The 12,483-nt window shown below is 45.5% G+C and overlaps 2 protein-coding genes across 5 annotated transcripts in view; one reads left to right on the forward strand and one right to left on the reverse strand.

The window, feature by feature from the left end:
• Positions 1 to 622: 622 nt before the first annotated feature.
• Sla (Src like adaptor) overlaps positions 623 to 12,483 on the forward strand; it is a 72,001-nt gene continuing 60,140 nt past the window's right edge. The window contains exon 1 of one of the 2 annotated variants that reach the window (XM_028773220.1): positions 623 to 708. The gene's annotated coding sequence lies outside the window, so the exon portion shown is untranslated. The remainder of the gene's footprint in view (positions 709 to 12,483) is intronic. The other variant, XM_028773221.1, reaches the window with a different exon arrangement.
• Positions 4,931 to 12,483, reverse strand: part of Tg (thyroglobulin) — a 174,413-nt gene continuing 166,860 nt past the window's right edge. For 2 of the 3 annotated variants that reach the window (XM_028773217.1, XM_028773215.1), the window contains 3 exons: positions 8,452 to 8,586; positions 6,009 to 6,196; positions 4,931 to 5,159 (listed from right to left, as the gene is read on the reverse strand). In XM_028773217.1, the coding sequence (XP_028629050.1) occupies positions 5,041 to 5,159; positions 6,009 to 6,196; positions 8,452 to 8,586 (442 nt within the window). In that variant the 3' untranslated portion in view covers positions 4,931 to 5,040. Of the gene's footprint in view, positions 5,160 to 6,005; positions 6,197 to 8,451; positions 8,587 to 12,483 lie in introns of all 3 variants that reach the window. The other variant, XM_028773216.1, reaches the window with a different exon arrangement.

Genomic DNA, 12,483 nt, shown 5'->3' on the forward strand with positions numbered 1-12,483 from the left:
TGCCTCTGAAGGCCAGAGCACCAGTTCCCATGGAAACAATGGAGAGAGGAGTGACTTCCATGGGTGTTCAACCTTGTAATATTTCATCAGGATGTTTTCATCTACAAATCTGTTGAGCCACATTCAGACGCATGTGGCCCATGAACCTCAGATTGGACACACCTTTGAGGTTCGATAGTTTTGCCCTGGAGGGGAGAGATCTGGTTGGGTGGAGTTAGGATCTTAAGGGAAGGAAAAAGAAACGAGGGGAAGTCAGTTATGTTAAATAACATTTACACTGCCATAACATGGCTGACACAGAAATTGCTCTAGAACTGACTAAGACATGGGTCATGATAAACTGACGTAGTACGTGATTCCTACATATTGTTTGACCTATGGACAGTACAAAGTCTTACTGGGGCCAGTGGGGCTAACTAGTTTTCAGGTGCAGGACATTATCGACAGACCCTGGAAGACTTAGCTGAGATTTTAGGACAAGGTAAAATAGAGTGTGGCTAGTCAAAATGAGAGGGTGGCTAGAGACAAGGCAAGAGATGAAAAAGAAGCGGTGTAGGGTGGGGCTGTGGTCGAAGGAGTTGAACAGCTCATCTTTATACAGGAAATTGTTAGCAAAGCAAGAAGCTAAGAGAAGGTACTGTTCAGAGAGAAGTAACCCAAAGAAGAATAGGAAGTTCTGCTGCTACCCAACTTGTGGAGGCATAAGAGGTATGTGGCATCTGTCAGATGGACCCTCACCTTTCTTAGAAGGAAACCAGTAAGACAGGTGACATGGCTTTTGAGCTACAGAGAGACATAGGTGACAAGAATCAGGTGGGAACTGGTAAAAGGAAATAATTGGCAGGTGGCTGTATAGCTGCTGAAAGGCCACCCACCCAGAGATGTTATTCATTCAGAACTGGAGCTATATGAATCCCATGTAAACTTGTGCTCCTCCTGCCCCAGCTTCCTAAGGAACTACAGTTACAGATACCACAATACCCCTTTAGGAATCCTTGTTTTTGATGACCCATTTCGGATCAGTCTGGTCCTGAAATGGAGTAAGATAGCCTGAGAGGAGCCATCCTTCCCAACTTTGGTGAGGATATAGGAAACCTCTAGATGCTGAGCATCTACTGTCTCTTTGGGGGAGGGACAGAAGGCACCTACAGGGATGTCTCTTGACTTTGTTAAAAAAAAAAATCAGTTGCTTCATAATACTTCCCTCCGGAAGGAAATGGGCTGTACCTGGCTTCCAGCAAATGTCCCCACTTCTGTCCTGCTAAAGCCTGAAGGTCACTCTAGTTCTTCATAGATGATTCCTCATTTACTTCATGACCTTTCTGTGAACCTAATCTGGGAGTGTTCTGTGACCTGTCCTCTGACCTTTTCAGATAAAGAGCAGGGTTCTAGAGTCCTTCTGCACTCAGCTGACTGGGGGCTGGCTTGTGTGTTTTCTGGTTCATGACCTCTCTTATTAAGAATGGAATAAATGGACACACAGATTGCAAAGAAGCAAGAAATGATGTAATGACAGAACAATGGGACAGGACTGAAAATACATTATCAAGAGTGACAATGAGCATTAAATGCAGTTTGAAGTTTCCGTTCACAGTGTTCAAGAGGAGCAGGGGTTTGGTTGCTGAGAGATAAGATAGTTTTGGTGGTTCTCTCTCTGAAGATCAGGTCATGAAAGAATTTCTTTATTGAACATGTCCCTTCCAGAATGCATTTGATTTAGTAATATATACATCCATTGATGCTCAGCAATAAGACAGTAAACAGGAGGTTCTCTCCAAACAATGGAGGACACGATTTTGTCTTATTGTTTGTGCGTACCATGTCAGTTCCTGGAATATGTTCCAGTATGTGTTCCACTAGTAACAGGGAGGTATTGAGGAGGGGAATGGTTTCTTTCCATGGTTTAGAGCAGGTACCCAAGCAGGTGTGGGACCTGTGTTGATGGCAGGTTGCTAGGAACATTGAAAGGGGTGCACCTATACCCCAAGGCAAATGGAGTACAGCTTGATAAGCGTCTCCATATATTTGCCTGCCTTGCTGAAACATGTGGTCTTGCCCTCTCTGCTCATAGGAGTTGGCTACACAACTTCCATGGCATCAGTTTCTGAGAAACTCCGGAATACAGTCTGAAGTTCCTAACTCTCCAACAGCTCCCACAGGTCAGCCAGGTACCTGGTGGTGTGCTGTCTGCCTCTTACCTTTACAGAGACTTGGGTCCCTGTATTGAAAACATCCTGACTGTTGTATGTTTGCTGTTGAAGTTTTTCCAGAGTTACCATGGGACAGAGCTTTGATGGACTGTCTTTTGTGGTCTCTCTTCTTTACATTTCTCATGGACTGGCACATAGGAGGTACCAAAATCTACCATTAACATCAAGGACCTGTAAACACTGTGCCATGCTTCACTGGTCATTAGAAGAAGTTTCCACAATTAGCAGGACAATCTGCCAAGCAGACATTATTACTGTAGCAGAATGTTTTCTACCTCATGTTGTAAAGAATGGGAATAAAATACCAGATATCATCCTGCAGTGCCCAACCACACAATACAGGGCTCATGAGCACAAAGTGTTCACCCTTGTGGCCCATCCCTCAATCCAACCAGGTGGCAGAATTGGAGCCATCCATTTTCTGGGGCAGAGCCAGAGTTGACTTTTTATTATGAGGAAAACAACGAGCTAGCTATGCCTGTGGTCAAGGGTAGGAGAAGATATATATTTGAACAGGTATAATGATGTATAAGTTTTGATAGCTGCTATAACAACTACTACCAACTTTCAGGACCGTTGGCTTATAATTCTGTAGGTCAGAAGCCCTGCATGAATCTCCAATGAGCTGAAATCATGTCATCAGGGTGTATTCCATTCTAGAGGTTTTGGGACAGAATCATCCCCTTGCTTTTTGCAGATTCTAGGAGCTGCACGTATTCCCTTGTCCACATCCCTTGTCTACATCGTAAAAACTAGAGATGCTGAGAGGGAAGTTCTTTCCATGCCATGCTCTCTCCGATCCTCTCTTGCCTTCTTAGCCTACTTTGAATGACTCTTTGAATGATAGTTGACCCATACAGGCAATTCTGGGCTATTTAAGGTTGACTGATTATCAAGTATAACTCTACATGCTGCCTTAAGTTCCAGGGAGCAGATTGTCATGGCTTCATTATAGTGCTTATTGCAAATGGAAAGTAATTAGAAGGTTAAAAGTCCTTCCGTTTTATGTTGCTCACCCCATAAGTGTAATTGATGCATCTTGTGGTGAAATTTTCTTATTTGGTGGTATAAAGAACACCCATTCTGCACTGGGTCCTGTGCTGAGTACTAGAGAAACAAGAATCTTGTCTCTATGGGAAAGGAAGCCAGACAAACAGTTGACAGTGGCACAGAAAATAGGCCTCTATCAGGGGCACAGGCCCCAGAGAGACAGTCTCACTTGGGTACTACATGTTGTACAAAGAAATCTGCACATAGATATTATTTGTGACTTAGAAGCTCCCTGTTAAGGGTTTGTTCTAGATACCCTCCCAGCCCAGATGCTCCTGGAACAGGACCAGACTAACAACAGCAGAAACCAACTGAACATTTTCAAGAGATGTTGACATCAACATGAATCTCTAATAAAGGTAAGGGAAATGAGCAGGCAAGGGAGACACAGGCATCTGCAGTCTCAGAGATGTGGCTCACACCTGAAGGAGGGCGACTGAGCTCCAGAGCAATCATTAGCTGCCTTTGTCCCCATCTCTCCTGTCTCCCTATACAACCTGCTGGCTGAAGATGAGCGAAGACAGGTTTTTATGATGTTAGTCCACTGTCTTCTCGGTTTACTGGCTTCTGAATAATACAGTTGTTAAGATTCAGCCTTTGTTTTGTTTTTTGATATCTGAAGTGACATCTGGTGACTCATTGTGCAGACAAAGAAACCAAAGGCCAGTGAGAGTAAGGGGGTAGACATTCTTGGGCACACTTATATCTCTGAATGTCTGGGCCCTGCTCCCTAAAAATTATGTATTTCAGCCCTGATGTGGTCCTGGTATGATGAGGGTACTGGGGGTTGCAAAAGCCCTCAGGTAAGTCTATTAAAAGCCAAGCCTGGAAGCCAGCAGGCCAAAGGCTTAAGCCATTTAAGCATGCTGGGCTGTCTGCTTCAGAGTCCCACCTAAGGCATGGGACTAGTTATACTCCATCTCCCTCCCTACTCTTTTGTGAATCCTAACACTCCCCTAGCCTTGCTGAGCCCCATCCAACCTGCAAAGCATCACTGAGTTTGATCTCAACGCAAGTGAGATGACGGGTGTGAACACATTTTATGATGTGCCATGTAAATGACAGAGAGTGCTAACGAATTCCACCTGCTCCAACTTAGCCTGTGTGTGTGTGTGTGTGTCAGAGAGAGAGAGAGAGAGAGAGAGAGAGAGAGAGAGAGAGAGAGAGGAAGAAAGACAGAGAGAGAGACAGAGAGACAGAGAGACAGAGAGACAGAAAGAAACAGAGACAAAGAGAGACAGAGGGACAGAGACAGGAGACACAGAGAGACAGAGAGACAGAGAGACAGAGACAGAGAGACAGAGAGACAGAGACAGAAAGAGACAGAGACAAATAGAGACAGAGAGACAGAGACAGAGACAGAGAGACTATCATCTCTACCATGACATATGGGCTCAGACCTCCTTGTCTCTTGCTATACCACTACCCTAGACCTAGTTGTTCTCCTCTTTCCATTCTGGAACTTGCCGTTCCTTACGTGAGATGAGCCTCATTTTCCATGACACTGTTTTCTATTTGCCTGACTTAGTCTCTCAGAGGGACAGTAATCCAGCTTTCCCACTGATGACAACCCAGTAACCTGGGATCCAAATGTTAAGAAGATTTACACTGGCACCTGGTGTGGTGTCACCAAGAAATGCTTTGAAGTCAGAGCACAGAATAACCAGTGCTTTGTCATATGCACTTTATTGAAAGCAAATGGTTGTTGTATATAGTAAAATCACCACGACAGGCAGTTTGGGATGGAACTGGCAGGGAAGGCAGGAGGTCTCAGGGTTGGTCATTTGCTGTAGCTCTTGGGAACAGGATCCAGTGACCCTAAGAGGTCTTCTTCTACTGCAGGCTCCACTTCTATGCCCTCCTCTTCACTATTGGTTAACTTTGCATCCTTGGCGCCATCTGAAACAGAATGGAAGGGCAGGTTGGTCTAGAACTGATCCTTTGGTAAGAGACAACAGCCCCAGATTCATTCCCTAGCAATTCCCCAGAGATATCTGATTCATTCCCAGGCTACAGGGACCTGCTAAGGGTACAGCAATACTTGAGGATGTCAAGGTCTTGATGTGAAAAGTAGAGTTGAGAGTCTAAACACTTTAGACAAAAGTCTCTTTTCTGATGTATTATTGTCTTTCCCTCTGCCTCCTGAACTCATTCTGGACCCTTCCCCAAATTATCCCTCCTCTGGGAACCCTTCAGGCCCTTGGGTACAGGCATCCACCCCAGTGACAGGAAGGAGGTAGGACATTCACTGGGCTGTGCCATTTGTTTCCTTATTCTCCTGGAAGCTTCTTAAGGATGCCGTATTGTTTCTATAGTCTCCATGTCACATTCTGGTCCATTTTACACCTTAAGCCCAGCAGCAGGAGGTGAGAATGTGCTCATGACATCTTATTCTCTCTGTGATTTTCCATGCTGCCCTGCAAAGGCTACATGGGGTTAGAGAGAATTTCTTCTACTGGTTAGAAGTTGGCTGCCATTCATCATTCAAGCTTCACCTGCCTTTCTGTCGCTGTCCAATGTCCTCTCCTTGAGCTCCACTCTTGCTTCCCTGCATAGCCCTGCATCAGAACAGTAGGCTCTTGGCAGCAAAAGAGCCTTGGACTGTGAGTACCTCATGCAAAGGGGCTGTGCCTCCAGTACCCACTGACCTAGTGGCCTCCATATACACAGTGTAAACCAACACACAGCTAATCAGTAGGTACTGAATCCAACACCACTCCCAAATTCTTGTCCCCAGGGTACCGCTACCTGCATCCTTCAGAGTCTGGATGTACTTGGACCAGAAGGAGCAGTCAGCTTGTTTGAGGCCACGCCGATTTGGAAGCTGGGTGCTGAGCTCCTTGTAGTTCTCTCCTCCAGTTCCAGGAACAAAGTCTGGCCAAGGTGTGGCAAACTCAGCTGCCTTCCGTGAGAACTCATGTGGGTAGTTAGGATTTCTAGGGAAATGAGAAGAAACACATCTTTCCCTTTAATACTTGGTATCACATCATACTTGTGCTCTGGTCTTCAAGGGCAAATCATTCAACTTTGAGTTCCAGATGGCAACTCATTGGTTTAGCTTCCAATGGGGGAGGTCAGCTGGGTATTATAAAGCCCTGGGCCACAAAAGCTCTCTGAAATCACCAGTAACAGGTCATATCCAATTTATAAATCAATGGCACTACTCAGGACCTAGTGTGGCCCTATCTTTCTGAATGCTTAGTGCTACCCTATTTTACTATGGAGTCCTTTGGTTTGGATGCCATTCTTAGTTTCTGAAAGGTCCTTGCTTATTCAAGCTCTGGATAAGAAGGTGGGTCAGAGGCACCTTGCTATCCTTACACTAAGGTCCCATGAAGGAGGTACAATAGCCTTCCAGAGATATCAGAATAGCAGATTTATTGTCAGGCCATTGGATTCCATAGCAGTTTGTTTGGTCAAAAGAGTTATTTTTCCTCTGACTCTCAGAGCAGAGTTGAATATAAAACATGATCCATTCTTTACTCATGGGGAGAAAATTCATTTCCTCACAAAGCAACCTTCCCCATGGAAACTCTTCAGGGAAAAGTGAGTGCCTTCTTTTGGGTTACATGAACCCAGGTGCAGACATCAGCCAGAAATATGGTAGTTTCTCTGCTTCCAAGAAGGATAGAAATTAATTATGTCCATTGTTAGCTGACTCTTCCTGAAGCGTCTTAAGGACATCATGTGGTCTCTGTATTCCACATGCCTTCATTATGGTTCATTTTACTGACTAAAGCTGCTGCCCCATCCCACAGCACTCACCCTCATAGCAAGAGTGCTTCCTCACCACCTGCCGTGGCTCAGATGCCCACTCTCAGGAGCAGCTTCCCTTAGCTCATCTGAGTGGCCTGAAAGTCTGGTATTGTTGCTGTTCCCTCAGAAAAACATTTTCTAAAACACTAATATGGAGAAATGTCCCTTTCCTTTCAACTTCCACAGCAAACTTCATAAATCTTTATCTGCTCTGCTTTGAAGTACATTTGCTTTGACCGTGGGAGGTTGTTAGTAACTTGTAGCTGTTCGAGAATGTTTCTCTTTTTCCCGAGGAACTATAAGAGTTCTAGGAAATGCAAAGAGGTAAAGGAAGTAGAGAAACTACCAGGAGTGTGGGGGACTGTATATCTGGGAAGTGGTGTAACACAGGACTGGGTCAGAGGCTGCTGGGCAGGAGGTAGGAGCTAGAGGAGCTCCAGAGTGCCAGGATGGCACACCACAGCTGACAATAGTAGATCCATGGGGTACAGAATGGCTTTACTCCCATTGGTCTGTCCTCCTGGCAACACTGGGCAATGCTTGGAGACTTTCTAAAAATATCTTAGTTTTTGAGACGAGGCCTCTCCATACAGACTAGACTAGGCTAGCCTGGAAATCTCAATCCTTCTGCCTCAGCCTGTGGGCAAGGATGACAGGTGATACTGTCATGCCTAGCTGCCAGAGACATTTTTAACTTTCATAACTAGAACAGGATTGGGTGTTAAATTTTGAATGTTAAAATGTTCCCCACAAGTTCATATGTTGAATACTGGGTTCCTAGATGGTGGGACTGTCATGAAACGTTTTGGATCTCCAGGAGGTGAAGCATCGTGGCAGAAATAGTTCACTGGGCAATGGACTCAGGAAGGATTATGTGGTTTGTACCTCTCGACACCCATTCTCTCTCTTTCCTGTCTTCCATGAGGTAAAGAATCTCCTCTCATACACCTCTGCTTCCCTGATATAAGGTCCATTATGGAAAGCAATCAAGGATAAGTCATTTGGAACTGGGATCTCAAATAAGCCTTGCCTCCTATAAGCTGCTTGTTCGTAAAGTAAGCAGCACAGTAGAAACTGTTGGTATCCAGAGGACAGAGTCCAGGAACACTGTCAATCATCCTACAGGATACACACACACACACAACTTAGCTGGTCCCGAGTATCAACAGTCCAGAGGCTAAAAAACCTTGGCTTAATGCCACCAGTGTGTCTGAGAAAGGAAGGACCCAAGCTGGAAGCTTTCTTCATGATTTATCTACACAAAGATTGTTTGGTTAGAAACAGGGAGGCCAAGACAAGGGAAAGGTAGCAGAGAGTTGCAGCTCTTTGTGGCCAGGGTGAGTTGACTGGTTAAAAAGAAATGTGGTCTTTGTATTCAGGGATGGGGGAAGGAGGGAACATGTGGTGGGATTTGGGAGAGCAGTGGGCCACATACCCTGATCTGATGAAGTTGGAGAAATACTGCATGACTTTCAGGGACAGGCTCTGCTCCTCCGTTGAGAACTGACCCTGGTAGGCAGAGTAGAAGGGCAGTCCAAAAGCATACTGAACATCTGCCAGCAATTCTAGGCTGAGGAAACAGGGAAAGAGAGGCAAGAGGTATGAGGGGATAACCACGAACCAAAGTCTAACAGTTCTCCAACTAAAACAGACTCCTTACACTTCATACCACACGTAAGAGTCCTGTTTAGTGTAACATCCCACTTGGCTGATATCAAGGGGCTAATCTGGACTGGGCAGACCCATGGCATCTGTGGTGGCTGAGGCTCACCTGCTGCTAAGAAATGATGACCTGGAGATAATTCAGCATGGTCCTTTAATCCTATTCCAGCCACGACACCTATATTTCCATTGGATGTTTGTTTGTTCTTCAATGAATAACATCATAAAAAGTGATGTGCTTCAAGTCTCTCTTGTGCACTGGCCCTTTATATGTAAGCTGTTTATCCAGATCCTCAAGGTTAACTTTTGTCCATGTAGTCCACCCCTAGCACCTGACACTTGGTAGGTTTTCAATAAATACATGTCACTGAAGTGAATCTCTAGTAGGCAATATGCCACTAGGCTTCAAACCCATACTGCAAATATGCCTTGTTGAAAATCAAAAGGAGCCATTTTCCTCTTCTAGAAAAATCCAAAGCATCACAGATGACAGGCTGGCTGGTGTGCATCAGGCTCCAGTTGAGAGGGAGGTAAGAGCTGAGTCCAGATCAAGCCTGAGAAGCTGGGGAATTTGGGCTGTGTTCAAGCCAGGGAGTCTTTGACCATGGCCATGAGCCACAGAAAGAGGCTTGAGCTTAGGTAGAGCCACCACACTGCTGTCCAGTGAGGACAGAAGCCAGCTTTGTTCACTTGAGACCTGACTTTACCACTCAGCCCTGCTCAACACAAGCCCTTCCAGGGAACCAAAGTGTGGTCGTACTGAAGGGCTGCCCACTGCTGACTTCACACATGAACTCCACTTCCAGGAGCCACAACCCACACAGTTCAGCAGGAAGCAGTATCAGAGGCTGTTTCCAAAGAGCTCTGACCAATGGCCTCAGCTGGAAGGTGGCTGAGCTGGGCTCTCATCCAGCCAAGAGGGGAGTAAAGGGAAATAGTGATGTCATTTCTGACAGTTTGTGTGCTCAGGCCATCATCCTTCTGATGACAGGGTAAGGAGGCTATACAGGGAAAAGGCCTACTGCACCCTAACCATGTGACAAGTTCAGGGCTGAGTCTATGACCACAGGGATCTTGACCGTCCATCTACCAGAGGAAACATGTTGACCTCATACCCATAAAGCATACTCCAGCCCTGCAGCCCTTCCTCTGAAGGAAACCAGAGAAAGGGAGGAGTGGAAGTCTGGCTTCCATGGCCTCTTTGCTTCCTTCTGAGACATTTTGCAAGCATGCAGCTCATGCTGGGGTGTGAGTGCCTGTCTTTGGTCAAGTCTGGTCAGAGAAAGCACAGATTCTTTTGTTGAATGGATCAGGACATCACCATGGACCTCACAGACCACATGTGTTCCTGTGCAGCCCATTAAACTTGAGCTTCCCATTTAGTTCACATACTCCAGTCCCACCCATTCACCATAGGAAGTTCTTACAGACACAGTGCCCTGGAGAGAACTGTGTCTCAGAAATTACCCACAGTGCAGCAGTGTTTCTGACTTCCCTAGAGTCAAGCAGAACTGATGGGACACTGATGGGACAATCACAGATTCTAGCTGATTGGCTGGATTAACCTGGATATCTGACTCCTTCCATAAAGTGTTATCAGCACAAAGCAGAACTTTAAGGCCACACACTCTCTGCATTCAGACTAGGTATCTGCTGAGAGCAACTGTAGGGGGGCTATTCAACTCATTGTCTACCATGCAGATATTTTACTTTCAAGAGATGCAGCCTAGGAATCAAACTGTGGAAGACACGTTACACATACAGTTTTGAAGCAAATTCAGAAGGAGACCTGAAAACAGCATCTTCCTACCTAGGTCTCTAACTTTGAGATGGAGCTAGAAGGGAGTGAACATAGATGCACAGGTTCAAAGTGAAAATACATGCCTTAGATCTGACCTGCTCTGATGGCTTCTCACAAGCTCACCTAGTATGGTATAGATCTTTCTGATTAACTGACCACAGTATTGGACAATGGGAATTTTATTCTATGTCCCATCACGTGAGTCATGTTTTCAGGTGTGAATGGAAAGGTCATTCTAGATGACATGTCTTTGAAGGAAAAAAAAAAACACCAAGTTAAATGATATTCCCGTCACACTCAATAAATGTCTATGAAAATGATAAGACCTGTCTGTCTTCCACAGCCATCCATCCAGTCTCTCCAACTTTAATAGACTGCAGCTCTCAGTCCTCTTTATCCATAGACACATAGACTTTCCCACCTCATGGCCCTGGCACTTGACAACCATTTTGCGGGAGAGGCAGATTAACTCATTGTTCACTACGGCACTAGCACTCCTCTCTGTTCTGTCTTCTCCTCTGTTGAGCCCAGCACCTTACGGCTCTTCCCTGCTGGCACTGCTGAGTTAATTACCTGCGCTCACACACTGCTGGTGGGCATGCTCTGTGTTGTCTGCCTGGTATTAGGCAGGTATCTGTCATGTCAGTGTGGAAAAAGATTGTGGAATGGACAGGAGAACACCATGGGGAGGGATGGGCCGTGTCAAGAGTGACTGGCTTTCATCCAACCTCAGAGATAATCTCAATGATCACACAGGATGTGGCTGGGCCCATGGACCCAGTTCAAGAATCCAGCCCTATAATTTTTTCTTTGGTTTGTCAGTTCTTGCAAAGTCACCAAGATAGCCAGCTGAAAAGACTGCATTTTGGATCTGGAATGGGCAGGGCCCCTGGAATGCACAGAAGTATCTAGAATGCAGACTAGTAGTGTTCAAAACATCTCAAGGCTGAGATTTACAGTTCTGTTTTCCACAGCTGGCCAATGTCTAAAGAGGAATGTGGCTACTTCCTTAAGTCATTTCTACCTACTTTTTTTTCCTAGCAGAGTTTTATTTATTCTTTAAAATAAGCTAATGCTAATTGCCAAACACTAAAAGTCAGCAGGGAGCTGGCTATTGAATATGTCTATCTTTAGTCCCCATACTCCAAAGATAAACTGGATAAAACATACCGACTTCACAGATGGGAACATCAAGGCAAGCAAGCTTACTCATGTAAAACAGACAATAAAAGGGAAGAGACAACATGAAAGCCATGGTGAATATTCCTCAATCTACAACCTTGACATTCAAAGTCTGCCTTGGTGTGTGTGTGTGTGTGTGTGTGTGTGTGTGTGTATGTGTACATGTATATGCATATGTATATGTATGCATACCCCTCCTCAGAACATATAAAGCCTCAGAACAAATTTTACACAGGTCCTGTCCCCGTCACCCTCTCACAATCTCTGTGAGACAGGTATTCCCAGGAGGCCCAGAGAGGCTAAGTGAGTTTCTCAAGGCTGTACAACTAGAATGGACCTAGCATAGTATGGACGTGTGAGTACTAGTTTTGGTTGAGAGAGAAGAGAGGAGACCTCAGAGTTGAATGAGGGTCCAGGTTGCTGGTTGTGTGAAAAGAATATACTTGGTCACCTCCCTGGGCCTTTGATTCTGTACTGATAAAATGAATGCCTATGAGATGTCTTCTGACCTTTGACTCTGGATCACAGCCATTTTTATCACTCTGCAGGTTTTGAATTCTCTGTCCCAGCCCTAGCAGCACAACTACCCTGCCCTAACCAGAAAGGACAGCTTATCCATGATGTGGTGGGCCTGAGAGTGCCACACTGTCATTTTGTGACATCTGAGCAGTGCTCTATAAGGAAGGGGGTGGCATGGTGTCTGCTTACCACACTTGCCAGCAAAGCTGCTGTATGCTAACTAAACAGAGGCATGAGACAGACGGCAGGGAACGCAACACACACACACACACACACACACACACACACACACACACACACACA

Source organism: Grammomys surdaster, unplaced genomic scaffold, assembly GCF_004785775.1.
Source record: "Grammomys surdaster isolate TR1022 unplaced genomic scaffold, NIH_TR_1.0 224, whole genome shotgun sequence".
NCBI lineage: Eukaryota > Metazoa > Chordata > Mammalia > Rodentia > Muridae > Grammomys > Grammomys surdaster.